The following is a 17,354-nucleotide window of genomic DNA, read 5'->3' on the forward strand; positions in this document are numbered from 1 at the left end:
AATTCATACAATAATTGAGGGCAGCTTTTAAGTTTTTATGGAAATTAAACACTGACAGGACTTTCTCATTGTGTTTAAAGGGCCAGTGTGTAGGATTTAGTGGCATCTAGTGGTGAGGTTGCAGATTGCAATCAACTAAATACACCTACCTTTCAAGTGTGTAGCAGAGTCTACAGTGGCCAGAGTTTGGTTTGTTTGTTCTGGGCTACTGTAGAAACATTGTGGAGCAACATGGCTGCCCCTAATGAAAGAGTCCCCTCTGCCTATGTGGATATAAAGGCTAATTTTAAGGTAACAAAAAAACGTTCTTATATTCAGGTGATTATGCACTAATTAAAACAAATTTATGATTATATTATATTTCTGCCAAGTCTTTTCCAATAGATGTCACTTTATTCTATACACTGCACATTTAAATCTGTACAACTCTTTACACTGGGTACAATTTAGTTTTCCACTACAGTTAAATACACTGAAAACACAGCACACTATTTTCAGTGTTAGAAGAAAATGCAATATAATTCATGTTAGAATAATAAATTATGAATAAGTAGGAGTTTGTTTGGCGAATGTGTCACATTTATCAGGTTAATGACTCATTACATTGTATTTGTGGTCTTTCTCCAAGAGTGACCATTTCATACAAAAAGTCCTGAATTATTCATCGTAATCTGCATGTTCACTTTCTTACTACTGGTCTAATTTTTCTGAAAGAAATCCAAAACTACCTACAGGTTTTTCATACAAACAGGGTTACCCTCCATGTTTCCTTTTACTTCATTAATTCTCTTCTCAAACCAAATGTGTAAAAAAAGAAGATAGACTTTGAAATCTGGAAATTTATCAAAACAGGATGAAATCCTTTTATTGTTGTTTTTGCAATATGAGTATAATACTGACGTTCAAATATTAAAGGTTTACCTAACAAGTAAGTGCAACACAACATTATAATCAAAGGCAAGTTTTATTTAATCCAATATGTAGACATCACGGGAAATTTCTATTTTGTTCCATGCTAAAACAGTGGATAGAGGTAGAAGGGACATGTTTTTGAAGCTTAAGACGCTGAATGTTAAGATGCACAGGGACGGTTCATTTTGTACAAATGGACTGTGTGTTTTATTTTACAGTAGTAATAAAGAGTTTCAGTCATTTACTGGGCAACCACACCTACTCAAATGCCTATTATCATATAAGAGGAGTTCTGTACTCAGCTAAATCTACAGTTATGGAATAAATTCATTCATTATTCACAAAAAAATACATCGAACTGTATTGAAAAATGGACTTTATAAATATTTGTACATTCCAATCAGAGGCGGTAATTTTTGTGAGAGACAGCACATGGCACTCAGCAGTTTATAGTAGGTGCTAAGTATTGTCAACTAGAATCATCTAATGAAATGTATTGGTCATGACTCATTGCCAGAAATGTGCTACTCTGACTGGACCTGATGGAGCAAAATATAGTTGTATATCGTTTATCTCATTATTGTCTTGCCATTGTGTAAAATACTGACAAAACATCACATAGATCCAAGTTTAATTTATTACAAAATTGACAACAGTGTCAGCAATAATTGTGTAACGACGCTACTTGCTCCCTGTTCCCATTTATCACCCAGGAGTTAAATTTACAGAAAATTTACTGTGAAATGACCTTTAAATGGTAACCGTTCTATACTTCGTTTACAGATATAATTGCTTCTGACAAATGTATATCATGATGAGAACTTTACTCAAGAGATTTGGACCCAGCCAATGGCCCTGTGACTACGAGTGCTTCTTGACAAGTTGTAGTCAGCTTTTCATTGGATATTCTGACATTTCTTTACAGTATCGTTGAAACAATTTATCTGTGTTTTTGGGAGTGAGGTCACATTGTTGAGTCTACCTTAAGCACAAACTAGGCCTAGAATACCAAGACAGCAGACATGCAGACTGTACTCATAAAAGGCACACAGTATACTGTACATGAGAAACACAGTTCAAATGGGTCATGGCATATGGGCAAAACTCTAAAAGTACTAATATTATCTAAATCTAAATGTCATTGGCAATAAATGAAATGTAGACTGTAGAATCTCACTAATCTGCACCCCTCGGACGTTGTTTATGCCAGTTAAATATTTGGATAACTTAATGCATTTAAAAAGATGGTGAAACTGAATCTATGACACGTGTGTACACCCCTCTATTCTAACTGACAGTGTGTGTAGGCTAATTTAGATTTAAAAATGAGTACAACAAGAACCAAATTCAATCAAGTGTGCCCGCTAAATCAAGTTTCACTTATCTTTTTGTTTCTAATGCCCGTCCAGTCAACTGGTCAACTGCACCACTGAGGGTCAAAGTAATGAGATTCAACTGAATAAAATGTATAAAAACATAACTAAATCTTGCTGCTAGTGTAGAAATGTCAAATTTCTCCTTGTGCATGTTGCAAGTAATGCATTTGTAGATCCAGCTCGCGAGGAAGAGAGCACCCGCATATCATGCACTGGAGAAGCCGTTCGGGAGCAAAAGGCAAACGGGGTCCAAGTTTGTGAGGTTCTGTCTGCGGGGCAAGCTGAGGTAGGGACAGAGTCTGTGGCATGTGCGCCCTCTCGCTCATGACTGCCTGTGGTGTGAAAAAAATATTTGGGTGCGGGGGTCTCGGAAGTGCACCAACTGCAACAGAGTGAAGAGGGTGAGGCCCAGGCAAAGCAAGAGGAGGGAGCGGAGCAAGTGGAGGTGAGAAAAAAGGAGAAGGCTGATTTATGATAATTTGTGTGCCAGTTACCATTGGTTGCTTCTGCAGCTCCTGTCCATTCCCTGGTTTGAGTTGCCCCGTAAGCAGCGTCTGAGGACCCACAGGATTATTTTGGAAGCCCCAAACTGGTGTCCCTATCCCCTGGCCAAAACGATGGGGCTCGTATTGTATGGAGATGGGAACCTTCTGTGTCGCTGTCTGTACACTGGTCCAGCCAGATGACACCTGCTTTTGTTGTAGCTGAAAATCTTGATTGTTTAATAATTTCTCAGGGGAGTTTATAGTCTTTGGAATTCCTGGAGGTGTTTGCATGTCCCACAAGGTGCTACCTACCCCATGAGAAACAGAAGTTAATACTGGCATAGCACTGCTTTGGTCTATTTGAGCTGAGGTGGAGGCACCTGCTAAGCCTGAAGCCCACTGCTTTTGTGGCTCACAGCCATTCCATGGCTTCTCTGGTTGGCTAACAGTCGATGGTGTTACTTGAGGATTACTCAGGTCCCACACTCTATTGTCCTCTTTTTTAGGAGGTGTGGATGGCTCCTTTTGAGTTGACACTGGGGCACCTGGCCATCTTGGCAGTTGAAGCTCTTGATTGAGCTTATTTGGAGAGTTCTGTGAATTTGCCAGTAGAGCAGGTCTGACACTCCACAACGCTGCCCCATCAATGTAGGGGGACGAGAGAGAAAATTCATGTTGCAATGAGCTTGTGGAAGCTACAGCTGTGGATATGGGCGTGCTACTCCAGGTGACAGGCTTGGGCTGCCTGTGCTGCTCCAGCTCACTCACTGCTGATGGACTAGGTTTTTTTGGCACAGCTGCTGGGTTGGAGCTGACAATAGAGACAGCATTCTCTTTCTTGTGAGATGAGTCTAAAGTCGGAGCAGATGGACTATCTGCCCAGCCGGGCCTCTGGTGGTGCTGCTGTAGGCCTGACTGTGGTGGGCTGTCAAACTGTGTCTGTTGTGAAGCCGTGTGTGGCTGTTGTGACGAAGGGACAGGCATGACTTCTCCGCCATCCACCTTCCACTGAACAGGTGGAGGGTGCATCTCGGACAGCCAAGCCTCCTTCTGCTGCCTGCCTTGTAATTCCAAACGAGATGAGAGCATGGAGGATTGTGGCTGGACTGCTCTCCTGTGCAGCTCAGCCTCTCTCTGTGCAGAAACTGCATATGGAGGTGGGTGAGAGTTAACCATCCCTGAGCCTCCTAATGGTCTAGACCAGCCCCACATGAGCCTCCCCCCTCTCCTCCCCCTACTACCCCTGCCTCTCATCCTAGCACCCATTGGGAATGAATTATACTGACTGAAACCCTGGCGCTTGCGAGCATGGATCTTCTGGTGTACTAGCAGGCTGCTGAACCAGGAAAAGGTTTTGTGACATTCATCACAGCGATGAGGTCTCTCTCCTGTATGTGTGTTCATGTGATCACGGAGCAGATAAGCTAATCCGAAACTCTTGTCACAAAGGTCGCACTTATGAGGTTTCTCACCATTATGTGATAACATATGGTGCTGCAGTTGGGTCTCATCGCTGTAGCCTTTACGGCAGCTGGTGCAGCGAAATGGTTTCTCTTGATGCAGCTTTTGATGGGTTTTCATGTTCTGCATGAAGGCAAAATCCTTCCCACAGTCGGGACATTTGTATGGCTTCTTGCCCGTGTGGATGATGAGATGCTGCTGTAAGTAGCTACTGAATCTAAAGCCCTTGCCACACACTTTGCACTGGTAAGGCTTGTCCTTGGAATGTATGCGCATATGCAACTCTAACACAGAACGATGGCGGAAAGTTTTTCCGCACTCACACTTGTACGATCTTACACTTGCACCATCAATTTTCCACTTTCCCTGCACATTATCGCTGCTTAATGGAGTAACTTGTTTTTGAGGCACTGGTGGCCCCTTTTCTAAATATTGTGCTACATCCTTGTGGACACTTAACAAATGTAATTTCAAACTTGTTTCATTACGATAAACACATGGGCAGTGGGGACAGTTGTGTCCTTTATCCCAGAACTTGCTAATCGGCCGTGGGGGTTTGGGTGTCCTCTCCAGCTTCTCATACTCTGCCTCATGAATAAGCATGTGGGCTCTCAGGTTAGCCGGTGTACAGAAGTTCTGGGGACAAAGGGGGCAGTTGAATGTGCGTTTCGGCTCCTCGCTCTGGTGTGTGTTCTCTTTTCCTCTGACTGTCTCTTGTGCAGACACAGGGGCCTGCTTGCTGGGTTGCTCGCTGGAAGAGAGCGGGTTGGTTTCATGCAGTCTGTGCTGGCGGCAGTGAGCCTTCATGTTTTGAGCAAAGGCAAATTTTTTCCCGCATTCAGGGCAGCGGAAAGGCTTCTGGCCTGTGTGCAGATACTGATGCTGATGGAGAAGGCTGCTGTACTTGAAGGTTTTACCGCAGATGTTGCACAAGTGAGAGCGTGTGTTGTCTGTGTGCTTGCGACGGTGGTCTTCCATGACGGAGTAGTGTTTGAAAACCATGCCGCATTCTGGGCATTCATAAGGTTTAAGTGCGCCATGACATCGCTGGTGGAAGCGCAGGGCCATACTGTTCGGGAAAGAGTGATTGCACTCTTGGCATGTGAAGAAGCAATCCTGGGAGTGGGTCATCATGTGCTTAGTTACTGATACCTTAAACTGGAATTCTTGTCGGCACAGCGGGCAGTGATAAGGCTTTTCTGTTATATTGCTGCAGTTGTGGTCCCTCAGCTTATCCAGCGTGGAGAAGATCCTCTCACATTCTGCACACTCAAAACTACCCTCCTCCTTTGTTTGCACCTCCTTCTTTGGAGTTACAAGATGCTCCTCCTTCTCTTTATGTTCATTTCTGTGTTTAATGAGGCTGCTGCGGTGCTGAAAGGTAAGGCCGCATTCTTTACAGGTGAGGGGCGTGAGCTCGTCCTCATGTGCATGAAAGTGGCGGTGAAGGTTGAACGTCTCGCGCCGATTGAAGCACTTCCCACACTCCTTGCACACCAAGCGGCACTTCCTTGGCTTAGCTGTCAAATCAGCGTCCCCACCTTTGTCTGCCTCTTCATTGTCGTCAGGCACATCCTCTATCCCTACGACTTCTTCCGCTGGTTCTTTCTCTGCTTTCTTCTCATCACAACAGATTTTTCCCTTCTCACGAATCTCCTCTGCGTCACAGACAATGTTAGCATCAAAATGTGTTTCCTGCTGAAACTCCTTACCAGCCTCAGTGACAGTTTTGGGGTCTGGAAAAAAAAACATCATAATAAACAACTTAGCAAGTAGAAAAAAACAGTAACAATCTTGTTAATGTGACATATTGCATGAAACACAGCTGTCCATTGTAGCACACAGTTTAAGGTGTGTACTAGACCAGTGTTGTGTCAAAGTCCCCCCCCCACAAAATAATGTTCCCCTCAAAATTGTGCTTTTTGTAGCCCCATCTCTGCCGTTGGGGTTAGAACTTGGGTTATGGTTAGGCATAGCATGGTTCACGTCAAGGTGAACTTCAGGGTCAGGTTATGCACATCAGTGGGGTAGGGATAAGGGTGGGTGCAGGCGTGTAATCAACGCTGAGGACAGGGCACTCATGTCCCCCCAACATTTGCAGATTCTCCCCGGAAGCAGAATGAAAGTTTATTTATTCCCCTCAATATTCAGCGTTTAAACAATTCCAATTTGTGTTCATGTCAACAGCCGTGAGTGCAGTGCTGGAGCTTTAGGTCTGTCATCTGTCTGTCTTAACTGTCGTTCAGGTGTCACTGAATGTATCCAGGTTTGTTGCAGGGTTCAACATTAATGTTCTTTTCACTTTCTCGTTGATAGAGTGGGTCAGAAATCTACTTGTCTTAAGTCAATGTATACAATCTATACAAACTGTATTGTATAAGGGCAAGTTATCAAATAGTTAATGTTGAATTTAAGTAAATAAAACAGAACAATAACACAGACTATCATAGATGAGAAGCAACAAACATTCTTGCACATTGAAAATGTTGTGATCCGTCCTTAACATTTCATCAGCCTAATTTCTTTCAAATAATGAAACAGACTCCCTAACCCAGCAAATACATTTTAGACTAATTTCTTCTATTCCAAACTTCCTCATTTCCCTCTTTAATGTTTCTCGTTCTCAAAAGTATTTATGGCAGTGGTAAGGGTTAGGGTTAACTTAATTGTTCATTAGTTTGATTGTCTACCCAAAAAGTGATAACCACAAATAAACTACTGCACCTCCACCTCAACCCCACCCCGTACCCACTTGTTCCCCCCAAATGCCTGACTGAAGATTTCACCCTTGATTTCGCTCTTGGCCAAGGCACAATGATTAAAAGTAGAGTCTGACTGATAAATCTGTCAGCCTTTATGGGCCATTCACAGATATATCTATGATGCTGTATGTTTTCCGATAGGCACAAAGATGAAAACCAGAAATGAAATATAGGGGACAGGTCAGACTATTTTCAATGTGCAACAATGTTTCTTGCTTCACATCTTTGACACTCTGTGTCGTTCTGTTTTATTTACTTAAATTAAAACAGGTAAACCAACCAAGGGCAAATAAAATTTGACTTTAGGCATGTAGATTTCTGACCCACTCGCCCGACCAACATTAACACTGAACCTGTTTTTATGCTTCACATTTGTGGAACAAACCCCCAAAATCTGCAGCTCTCACAGTGATTTCAAATCAAGGCTGGAGACTTTTCTGATTGTTGCTGCCTTTGATTAAATCTTTTTGCACTGCACTGTCACTTTTATTCTCTTGCTTCATCATTCATTGCATTTTATCGTATTTATATTTTCTGTTCTCCTCAGTCTTTACTAACTATTTCGACTGTATTTAAATGTCTTTTTACAATGTGTTTCTTTTGCACTTTGTCTTTAAACTGCCTTGTTGTTGAAAGGTGCTTCACAAAGACACCAGCCTTGCTTCGGTTTGGTGCAGTTTCAGGTGAGGGGTAAACACATATGGACGGGGAAACAGACTTCAACCCACAACACCGGGAGTGAGAGGTGTAGCTCAGGTTAGCCTGGAGGCTAAAGCTAACCGTAAAATACATTAACACCGTTAGCATACCGCGCTCATCATTTTCCTCCTGGTGTGTTTTCGTCTCTTCTTCGTCGTCGTCTTCAGTCTCGGACCAGTCGAAAGCCCGCTGGTCGCCTCCAGGAGCCTCGGCCATTTTTTCAGCCGATGTTAGGTCCTCCGGTAAATGACATGTCGTTTTGTCGGCTCCAGCACCGGACTCGACACTAACCTCAGAATGGCTGGCAACACAGCCGCCGTCGCTCCCAATATCGGCTCTCTGCTCTCCGTCACAGCTCTCCTGGGTTTTATTAACCTTGGTTTCATCTGTCTTGCCTGAGCTGCACTCTGGCTCCGCCGCCCCTGTCCTCTCCCCAGATGTTTCCACCTCCTCCGCAGGGGATTTCTGTCGTTTCAGAGACTCCGATGGGTCTACGGCGGCCATGTTTCACCCATGCACCCCCTTGTCCACTCCACAGAGCACAACATGCTACCCAGCCTGTACCAGGAATGTGCCTTCCGGTTGAAATCTTCACAATAAAGCACTCACACTCAGCTCTATTTTCTAGTTTCAGAAAAAAAGAATAATATGAAGCTTTAAATGAGACATCTCTCTCTTTACAACTACTGTGATTGTGTTGTTGTACACACCAAGCACTCGTCACAACTTGATTTAAACTTTTAAATATGACCCTTTTTTTTTACACACTATATGACAAATACACAAGTGACCAGCTGGATTAATTTGTAGTCCATGTCTGATTTTTATTAAAGTTGAGTTACATTTCATCAGAACAGTAGCTATCTACAAAATATAGCTTGTGCAAAACTACGTAGATGATGGCCATATGCTGTTTCTTTGCAACTACCTACAAATACATCCATCATACTGCATGCAAGAATATAATAAATAGCCCTACATACTGATGTATGCTTTTTAAATTCCACCAGAAATAGATTAATTAAAATCTGAAGCCTACTGTTGCTTATGCTCAAAGGGTTCTTGTTTTCATATCACCAAAAACTGGCAACTCTGCAAAACATTTTTGTCTCAAAATACACTGAACAGAACACAGTCTAACTTTATTGTCCAACCAAAGCTGGAAAAGTATGTACCATGAAACTGTTAAAAAACACAAGCATACATTAGCAGGTAATTACAATAGCTGTATAACTACAATATATGGTAACAACTGCAGATTACAAGTACTTGATGACAATGTAGTTAGTGTATCAGGAGCATTTTAGACAGTACTTAACTATTAACAGCATCATGAGCTTCACAGCTCTGCTGTAAAGCATGTACTGTGACATGCATGTTAAACATCAGCACCTACAGTATGTCGTTGACTGGGGAATGTGAGTCCCATGGGTGAAGCTCCATAGAGCAACTGTTTGTCAGGAAGTCTTCTAGCACAAGAATATGTATGTCTGAAAACCCAGGCTAACATTAAGGCCACCCTATTGTCTCATGTGTCTAATTTTCTTATCCACTTCAGTCCTTTCTGAGGACAAACTTAAGTACAAGATGGATTACTGACTTGGAGTCAGAAGCAAGACTCCAATTAACTTTTAAATAAATACTGTCATTAGAAAAAGGGCATGATTTCTTGTCACAGTTTGAAACACCAAATGATGCGTGATGTGCACTTTGAGTTTTTATTTTTTCTATTTTACTTTCTGATCAGCGTCGTCTTCTGCGCCTGTGATCGACAGCTCTTCCGCGTCGCGGCCTCTGCACACTGCCATTCGTGCCAGTGGGTGGATCAGAGGAAAAAGTGCCATGTACGTCGGGTGACGATGGTGCAGGTACCGTCACTACAGCTGACTGATTATTTGAATGCTGTGGCTGATGTATTTGCGTTTGGTGTTGTTGCTGTACTACATGAGGCTGTTGTAGTTGTGGTTGCTGGGGTGCTTCAATTCTCTGTTGCTGCTGTTGGGGTTCTATGTGTTGTAGCTGCTGCTGTGTCTGAGCCGGCTGTGGCTGTAAGTGCTGTTGAGATGTTTGTGATTGGTGTGCTTGTTGTACACGATGTTGTTGCTGTGGCTGTGGTTGTTGCTGGGCCTCCAGCACTCCTAACAGCCTTTGCAAGAGGACATTGTTTTGCTGCAAGCTGACCGCTAATGCCTCTTGCGAAGCGACAAGTGTCCTCATGTCCTGTCTGAAACTGTCCCCAAACTCCCGCAGACTCTTCTCTACCCGATTTCCCAGTTGAATTGCTGCTTCCCCTAACCCTCGTAGCTCATCTTCAAGCCAGGAGCTGCGCGTTGGGGCTTCAAGAGGACCTTGCTGTGCCCCAAGTGATGGCTGAGGACTGCTAGGCTGGGGGCTACCATTGAGGAAAGGAGCACTGTAGAGCGGAGAAGGAGGCAGCCATCGTTCTGATGGAGGGGGTGGTCCAATGCCCAGACCCAGTCCTAATCCCAGTTTGTCCTCCATGCTGTTCTCTACTGGTTCACATTCAGGGTCGCCTACATCTCTGTCACGCTCAGGATTGTCCTCATCCTTTTCCAAACAATCTCTCTCTGACCCTTCCACTCCAATACCTGCAAAAAGGGACACAACAAAACCACAGTAGATGTTAGTTACTTCTACGGAAGATACAAAGAAAAGTACCTGAGTAACAACTCACTTTTACCAGTATCAGAGTCGGGGAAGCATGGGAAACTGGGCTTTGGTCTGGTGCTTTGCTTTTGCCTGGCATGTTGAAGCCTGGGACTTGACTGGGAAGGACGGCCGAGCATCGATGCCCCTCTGCTGGATGGCAAGTAACAGGTTCGGTGACGGGCATCGGCTAGCCTGCCTCCGTTGCGTCTCTTTAAGTCATCCCAACGCTTCTTCACCTCTCGAAGCGTGCGTGGGACTCTGGACACAGCGTTGACTCTCTCAAGGATTCCTGCCCAGATACGTTCTCTCTCCCGTCGTCTGAGCCTCCCTGCAGGACCGAAAAGCTCTCCCTCACACCGAGTGACTTCTGACACCAACACCTCCAGCTCTGCTCCACTGAAACGACTCTTTCTTTTCCCTGCACCACCAGCAGCCAGTGCAGCTGACATAGCTCTGTCTGTTGAGAGAAAGGTGAGAGGACAACACCAAAGGGAAAGGAAAAATATAAAGTGAAGTTAAATGTACTTTGTAAGGAAAAGGTCTTATTTCCATTGTGTGAAGGCAAAACCTATTCAACTATAAGTACTTTAAGCAAGCGATGGAGCATTAAAATAACTCCAGGCTTCCTTGAGGGATCACAATGGAGCCTTGCAGCAATGCTACAGGTGATTAGTATGGATACAAGTGGTTAATGCACATTCTGAATGTGTTTTGGTATAATGCTGATAAAATAAATTCCATAATAGACCACCAGGTTTAAACACTGTCTCCATTAAGATCCACATGCTGTGCAGAAGTGTGCAAGTAAACAAGGAAATGTGGGATTCAGTTTCCCATAATGGCCTTAATCTTATTCAGACTTACTTTGTTCAATGGACAAGAGGTCGTCTGAGGACATGCCAGGTGCCATGATGTTCGGGTGCACCACTACCACATTGAAAGGGAGTCCCCCAGGTAATCCACTGCTCTGGTCACAGCTGCCCTCCGAGTCGTCATCCTCCCTAGGGAAGCCGTTTTCTGAGATTCCCCCTCCAAAGGGTCCCTCCGGAGACTCCACTTTGATGTGCATGGGAGGTGATTGCTCGTACAGCAGCCCCCCCTCCTCGTAGTACTCAGTCATGGGTTGGACCTGATTTACAGCAGAACTGACTGGTGGGCCAATTCTGATATCGACAGCTGAGGCCCCATTAACACAAGTTCAAGGTATCACTGGACCTACTGCCAAAGACATTTTAGCTATTCAGTATACTGTATCAGATCATGAGGGGGTGATTTGTTGTGATATGCAGAATTATAGTTTCTTGAAATACTGTTTTTAAAACTATCCATTAAATGAATCAAGTCATTAATGCATCTTAGTGACAATCAGGGTGTCTGATTACAGCATGAAGATCTTCATGGTTAGCAGCAGCCGCTTGAATCCATTTCTATCATTTTATTTACACTGATATGTTACTGCAAACATACACTGCGAGGAAAGAAACTGGAGCAGGCTGAGTGCTACATGTAAGCGTCCGGCTGCATCATCCAGGCAGAGCATCGCCTCCACAGCTGAAATACAACAACAAACACAACACACCTTTACAACTGTGCCTCATAGTAACATTAACGTGCTCGTATTTGGCCGTCATGTTGACTTCTGTATTCTGTCGCATCGATGCGCATTTTTTTCTGCACCACATCCGCAATGGTTGCGCATCCCGCATACATTAGATGCTGATCTTGCAATGGAGCTAGCTGTTAGCTGACAGGCTACAGCAGCTTCAGGCAAAGCCGCAGCTTCGTCTGAAGCGCCAGCCACAACTGAGCAGACATGATTTGAAAGGTTAGGCTGTTGTGTTTCCTACCTCATGATAGCGGCACATGGGAGGCAAAACAAAACCAAAACACAATCGGTGCAGCTGTTAGCTCAGCAGCCGATACACAAACCGAGGAAGGTCGCTTTCTGTTGACGTCACTGAGGGTGGTAAGTCAGGACCAATCAAAGTGTGGAGATGTTGATCAAATGTATTTGACAGGTTTATTTTTGTGGTGTTTCCTCAAATGATCAGGAAAGGATCTGATGTGTAACTGTTAATTCATAGGTATTGGCCTGGGAAGGATTTGACTAATTGTGTCTTAATTCCAGGGTTGGGAAGTTTACTTTAGAAATGTAATAGATTACAGATTACTAGTTACCCTATTTAAAATATATATTTCAATTACTTGATAAAAGTAATGTAACTTATTACATTTTATTACTATTTTAATTTTCTAACTAATGTTGGGGTAAGTTTATCCATTAAGTCCACCAAAATCTATATCTATCAAAACTTATAAGTTCAGGTGTTTTTCATGGATACTGACATAATGTATAAGGGAGATCATTTCTTATAAAGCAAGATTTATCCCTCATTTGAAAATGTATTCATTAGTTCATGTAGATTTTTATATATAATAGTATAAGATAATAATATATTTTATGAAAAAAGTCAAAAGTCTGGCATGAGCTTAATTGGTACTGTGACACCATTTAACCCCATGTGTGCTCCAAATAAGCCCAAATAATTTATCCAAAGAATTAAAAACATCAATTCGGTAACATTTTAAATATTAAAAAGGTCTTCAGATGTAACCCCCTTTGTAATCGTCAACATTTCATAAGTAACTGTAGTCTAATTACACATTTGTTCCCAGTAACATAAGGGATTAAGGTTACATTTGATTTGTAATTAAATTATGTAACACCGTTACACGTATACTCCCCAACACTGCTTAATTCTAAGGAGATGAGACGCCTTATACACAGTTGGTGCACGCCTAAGTCAGTCACAGAAGAGCATGCAAATGTGGATTTTATAACAACAAGTGTGGAGAATTAAGTCTCAAGTTAGTCATTCGTATCTTATTAGCTTTTTAATGAAGCAGTTCTTTCAAGAAATTTCCTTTGGCAATCAATTATTAACTCAATAAAGTTTAGCAAAACTATAGTCTCAGTATTATTGTGCAAATTTTCATTGTTTCTTGTTTCTTGCACTGTATCTGTTAAAAATATACACTCACAGAACTTTTTTGCTGCTATTACTGCCTTTTTGCACTGCCATTACTGCCTTTTTGCACTACCACAACTTAACTATACAGAAACTTATGCTGCTACTTCCTACATATAAAAAAAGTAGACTCCAAAATCTTATTTTATCTTACTGCCTATCCATTCTATTTTTTATTTTTTATTTTTATATTATTATTAGAAAATGTCTTATCTGATGTGCACTTCAATGTTTACTCTTTAGTGTTAGGAAACATCTGTCTTATCTGTTGTGCCTGTGCACTTTATCTGTTCCACCGTGGGAAAGTGAGAAACGTATTTTCGATTCCTTTGTATGCCTTAACATGTGAAGAAATTGACAATAAAGCCGACTTTGACTTTTGACTTTGACTTTTGAAACTTTTTGAGTTTAATGATCTGTCACCTGCTTACATCTAACCTTACTGTAATTATTTCGTTACAATTAATAGTATTATAATGGATATGATTTACTATGATTTAGAAAATAAATTTAAAAAATAACCATAAACATGTATTTTTCTGACCAGTCTGTGTTGTCTGTATCTGTAGATGTCAGATTAAAAATGCTTACTCAAGAAAATCCAGGTGCTCCTCGCTGCTGTGTTTCCCAGGTGGGATAATGTATAATCACTACAATGAAAAATCCTTTAGGGAGAGCAGTGGCTTTAAAATGCCAACTGCTCAAAGTCACTGTGAGCACATTGTGAAGTTGGTTTGTGTGTAATAAAAAAATATTTTCCACAATATTTGTCTGATTTTTTAAAGATCTTCCACAGCCCTCTGGTACTGAGATCTATAGCATATTTAGAAAAATATAGTAAAGGAGGTAACTAGGCATACTTCTGAGTGTCTGTGGAAATAAAACATTAAAAGAACATTTTGGGAAAAGGGAAAGAATATTTGCTCTTACCCCAAATCCTTCCATCTAACATTCACACAAATGGACAATAAGATTTATCATTCTAAATAGCAAAATAAATAGTAAATATAGATTAGGCCTACTGCAGATATGTGTATTACTGATTAAGACCACTAAAAATGTTTTTCTAAAATGTTTCAAATTAAATTTATCATGAAAAATTGAAATCATGAAACTCAAAATAAACTGTGTTCTGGTTACATTTGAACATAAATGCATTTACACATTGACAGTGTGCTGGTTGGGACAATAATATCCTATTAAATTCAACAATATTCTGAATGAAAAAATATTTTTTAGGATGTTATTGCACATGTTGACATTTCTCAATAACATTTTTTGCAGCAGATATTCAAAATAAAGATCTTAAAAGACAAAACCTCTAAATGTTGACGTTATGTGTTTCTGTCATAATGCTATGTATATCTTCTTGTCTTGCAAATCATGACAGACATTGAATCTCAGAGGGAAAAACCTCATTACAATAATAATACATTTTCTAGACTTTGTTTTATCATTAAATAATTAAAAAATTGTCAATATTTTATTTTTTTTAATCTATTCTTAAATGTATTCAAATATACTTTATATTTAGTTTGGTTATTTAAAATGGTATCAGAACAGAATATATAGCATAACATACTAAAGAGACTGTCTTGGGCATAAACAACCAATATTTTAAGTATGACAAAAATGGCACTTAAGTTGCATTACCAGTCAAAAGTTTAGACACATCATCCCATCAACTTGAAGGAGAAAGTGTCCAATTCAATTTTCCTGAAAAGAACATTTTTCAAAAGATCAACATTTGTCAATTCAATAAATCTCCAAAATGCGTCTGTTACTGTACAGCCACAATCATTTCATTTCTGATGGTTTACATGATACAGAGTACGCATTTTGATGTGATATAAAGTAATCTTTGCATGGTTCGAGAGGATTTCATACATGGCCAGAAATACAAGTTGAGAAAGTGTATGTCAATGAAATAAATACTAAGATAAAGCACAGACAGTTAGTGAATAACATTACTTTGACAATTGTTTATCTATGAATAATGGTTATAGTATCTATTGTACACATAAACACATAGTGTCGCTGAGACACAACTTGAGATAAATACATGAAATGAAGCTTCCTGTGTTTATGGGTATACATGCGTTTAGGTTAAAGTGGATTCTAAAGTTTACATAATCTGTACGTTTGCTGCTGTCTTCCAGATGTGTTTTCACACGTTACCCAACAAGATAAAGTCAACAAATGTAACTGTGTCCTTGACTATGAGATAGAAGAGGGACAGAATGGGTTAAAAAGGGTCTACAGAGCATCTGAGCAGTCACTGAGGCTCAGACAGAAATCACCATGAAGGCTTCCATTCTTCTAGCTCTGTTCACAGTGGCATGTGAGTCTGAGTCTTACTATTTTACTTTGGTTTTCAAGTAATTTTAACCATTTCATGTAAGGATAGAGTTAAAGGATTATTTACATAAAAGGATTCTACTGCAAAACATGACTTCTGGTTCATTCTCTTATTTCCATCAGATGCTGCTCCCATTGAGGATGACAAGATTGTGGGAGGATATGAGTGCAGAAAGAACTCTGTGCCCTACCAGGTCTCCCTGAACTCTGGCTACCACTTCTGTGGCGGTTCCCTGATCTCCAGCACTTGGGTGGTGTCTGCTGCTCACTGCTACAAGTCGTAAGTACAGAGATGACTTTTTGGATTCAAATGTCACTACAAGCCCTCTCTAATCTAAGAGTTTGATGGAGACACATTAAGTTAACATTTATAGTAAAAGCATAGTCTCAGTTTTGCAGTATTACTCCCCCAAACACACTTATATGTTGAAAAAACCCCACTGATCACAAGTGCAATGTAACATCATGTTCATTTACTTTTGATGTCTTTCTGCACAGCCGTGTCCAGGTGCGTCTTGGTGAGCACAACATTGCTGTCAATGAGGGCACCGAGCAGTTCATCAACTCTGCTAAGGTCATCAGGCACCCTAGCTACAACAGCCGCAACCTGGACAATGACATCATGCTGATCAAGCTGAGCAAGCCCGCCACCCTGAACAACTACATCCGCACCGTGTCCCTGCCCTCCAGCTGTGCCAGATCAGGAACCCGCTGTTTGATCTCTGGATGGGGCAGCACCAGCAGCTCTGGAAGTCAGTGAAATACTGCAAACATGTGTGAGAAACTACTTGGTAAATGTATGAATATTCACATGTATTGTCCCTCTTCCTCTCTAGGCTACTACCCTGATCGCCTGAGGTGCCTGGATGCCCCCATCCTGAGCGACAGCAGCTGCAGGAGCTCCTACCCTGGACAGATCACCTCCAACATGTTCTGCGCTGGATTCCTGGAGGGAGGCAAGGACTCCTGCCAGGTATGAGCTAAAGTCATCATCACTGTTTCTTAAAGTGGATGAACCACGCTTCAGGACATCTTTGCTCACATTTTGTCTTATCTTGCTCTCTGTCAGGGTGACTCTGGTGGCCCCGTGGTGTGCAACAATCAGCTGCAGGGTGTGGTGTCCTGGGGCTATGGCTGCGCCCAGAGGAACAAGCCCGGAGTCTATGCCAAGGTCTGCAACTACAACTCCTGGATTCGCAATACCATGTCCTCCAACTAAAGTCACTTAACAGCAGTTTGTTCTAGGATATTAAATGTACATCCCTTTAATAAAAGTAACTTTTTAAAAAAGCGCTTTTATTTGACTTCTTTAGACATTACAGTATTTTGTACTTTAACTCATCACTTAAGATGCTGGGACAGTTATACATTTGATTTTGCAGGAAACTAAATGTACAAACTTAATATGAAATTTGAAGTTTTTACCAGGATTTAAGATGCTAATTATTCACAAGTTAATTTTATTGTCAAGATTGCAAAAAGGATCTTGTAGTCTCTCGCTTCAGAATCGTATAATCAGAGTAGGAAAGAAACATTTAATGGTTGACCTTTGTAAATAAAGGGTGTTTATCTATATATTCATATGTATGCACAATCCCCTAC

The 17,354-nt window shown here is 41.4% G+C and overlaps 3 protein-coding genes across 5 annotated transcripts; 1 reads left to right on the forward strand and 2 right to left on the reverse strand.

Moving 5' to 3' along the window:
* Positions 1-1,150: 1,150 nt before the first annotated feature.
* On the reverse strand, positions 1,151-8,199 carry zgc:66448 (uncharacterized protein LOC327401 homolog). Its single transcript, XM_062422456.1, has 2 exons — positions 7,806-8,199; positions 1,151-5,970 (listed from the first exon to the last, which is right to left on the reverse strand). Exons 1-2 carry the CDS (start codon positions 8,197-8,199, stop codon positions 2,420-2,422), a joined length of 3,945 nt encoding a protein of 1,314 aa, XP_062278440.1. The 3' UTR covers positions 1,151-2,419.
* A 296-nt stretch (positions 8,200-8,495) lies between these two features.
* si:ch211-261d7.3 (myb-related transcription factor, partner of profilin) lies at positions 8,496-12,284 on the reverse strand. Of its 3 annotated transcripts, none has more exons than XM_062422977.1 (4): positions 12,213-12,284; positions 11,230-11,916; positions 10,397-10,822; positions 8,496-10,304 (listed from the first exon to the last, which is right to left on the reverse strand). In XM_062422977.1, exons 2-4 carry the CDS (start codon positions 11,483-11,485, stop codon positions 9,439-9,441), a joined length of 1,548 nt encoding a protein of 515 aa, XP_062278961.1. In that variant the 5' UTR covers positions 11,486-11,916; positions 12,213-12,284; the 3' UTR covers positions 8,496-9,438. The 3 variants fall into 3 exon arrangements, with proteins under 3 accessions (XP_062278961.1, XP_062278958.1, XP_062278959.1); XM_062422974.1 differs by having other exon boundaries at positions 10,391-10,822; XM_062422975.1 differs by having other exon boundaries at positions 10,391-10,822; positions 11,230-12,282.
* Positions 12,285-15,695: 3,411 nt separating this feature from the next.
* On the forward strand, positions 15,696-16,971 carry prss1 (serine protease 1). Its single transcript, XM_062422996.1, has 5 exons — positions 15,696-15,735; positions 15,876-16,032; positions 16,251-16,504; positions 16,589-16,725; positions 16,822-16,971. The coding sequence occupies exons 1-5, from the start codon at positions 15,696-15,698 to the stop codon at positions 16,969-16,971; spliced, it is 738 nt and encodes a 245-aa protein (XP_062278980.1).
* The last annotated feature ends 383 nt before the right edge of the window (positions 16,972-17,354 follow it).

Source organism: Scomber scombrus, chromosome 7 (assembly GCF_963691925.1).
Source record: "Scomber scombrus chromosome 7, fScoSco1.1, whole genome shotgun sequence".
Classification (NCBI taxonomy): Eukaryota; Metazoa; Chordata; class Actinopteri; order Scombriformes; family Scombridae; genus Scomber; species Scomber scombrus.

Excerpts from the sequence above, each read along its gene's own strand:
- zgc:66448 (XM_062422456.1), bottom strand. The coding sequence starts at position 8,199 with ATGGCCGCCGTAGACCCATCGGAGTCTCTGAAACGACAGAAATCCCCT. Across the intron at positions 5,971-7,805 it reads GGAGGAAAATGATGAGCGCG|ACCCCAAAACTGTCACTGAG; the intron begins GTATGCTAACGG and ends TTTTTTTTCCAG.
- si:ch211-261d7.3 (XM_062422974.1), bottom strand. The coding sequence starts at position 11,485 with ATGACTGAGTACTACGAGGAGGGGGGGCTGCTGTACGAGCAATCACCT. Across the intron at positions 10,823-11,229 it reads CCTCTTGTCCATTGAACAAA|ACAGAGCTATGTCAGCTGCA; the intron begins GTAAGTCTGAAT and ends TTCTCTCAACAG. Across the intron at positions 10,305-10,390 it reads CGACTCTGATACTGGTAAAA|GTATTGGAGTGGAAGGGTCA; the intron begins GTGAGTTGTTAC and ends CCCTTTTTGCAG.
- prss1 (XM_062422996.1), top strand. The coding sequence starts at position 15,696 with ATGAAGGCTTCCATTCTTCTAGCTCTGTTCACAGTGGCAT. Across the intron at positions 15,736-15,875 it reads AGCTCTGTTCACAGTGGCAT|ATGCTGCTCCCATTGAGGAT; the intron begins GTGAGTCTGAGT and ends TATTTCCATCAG. Across the intron at positions 16,505-16,588 it reads CAGCACCAGCAGCTCTGGAA|GCTACTACCCTGATCGCCTG; the intron begins GTCAGTGAAATA and ends CTTCCTCTCTAG.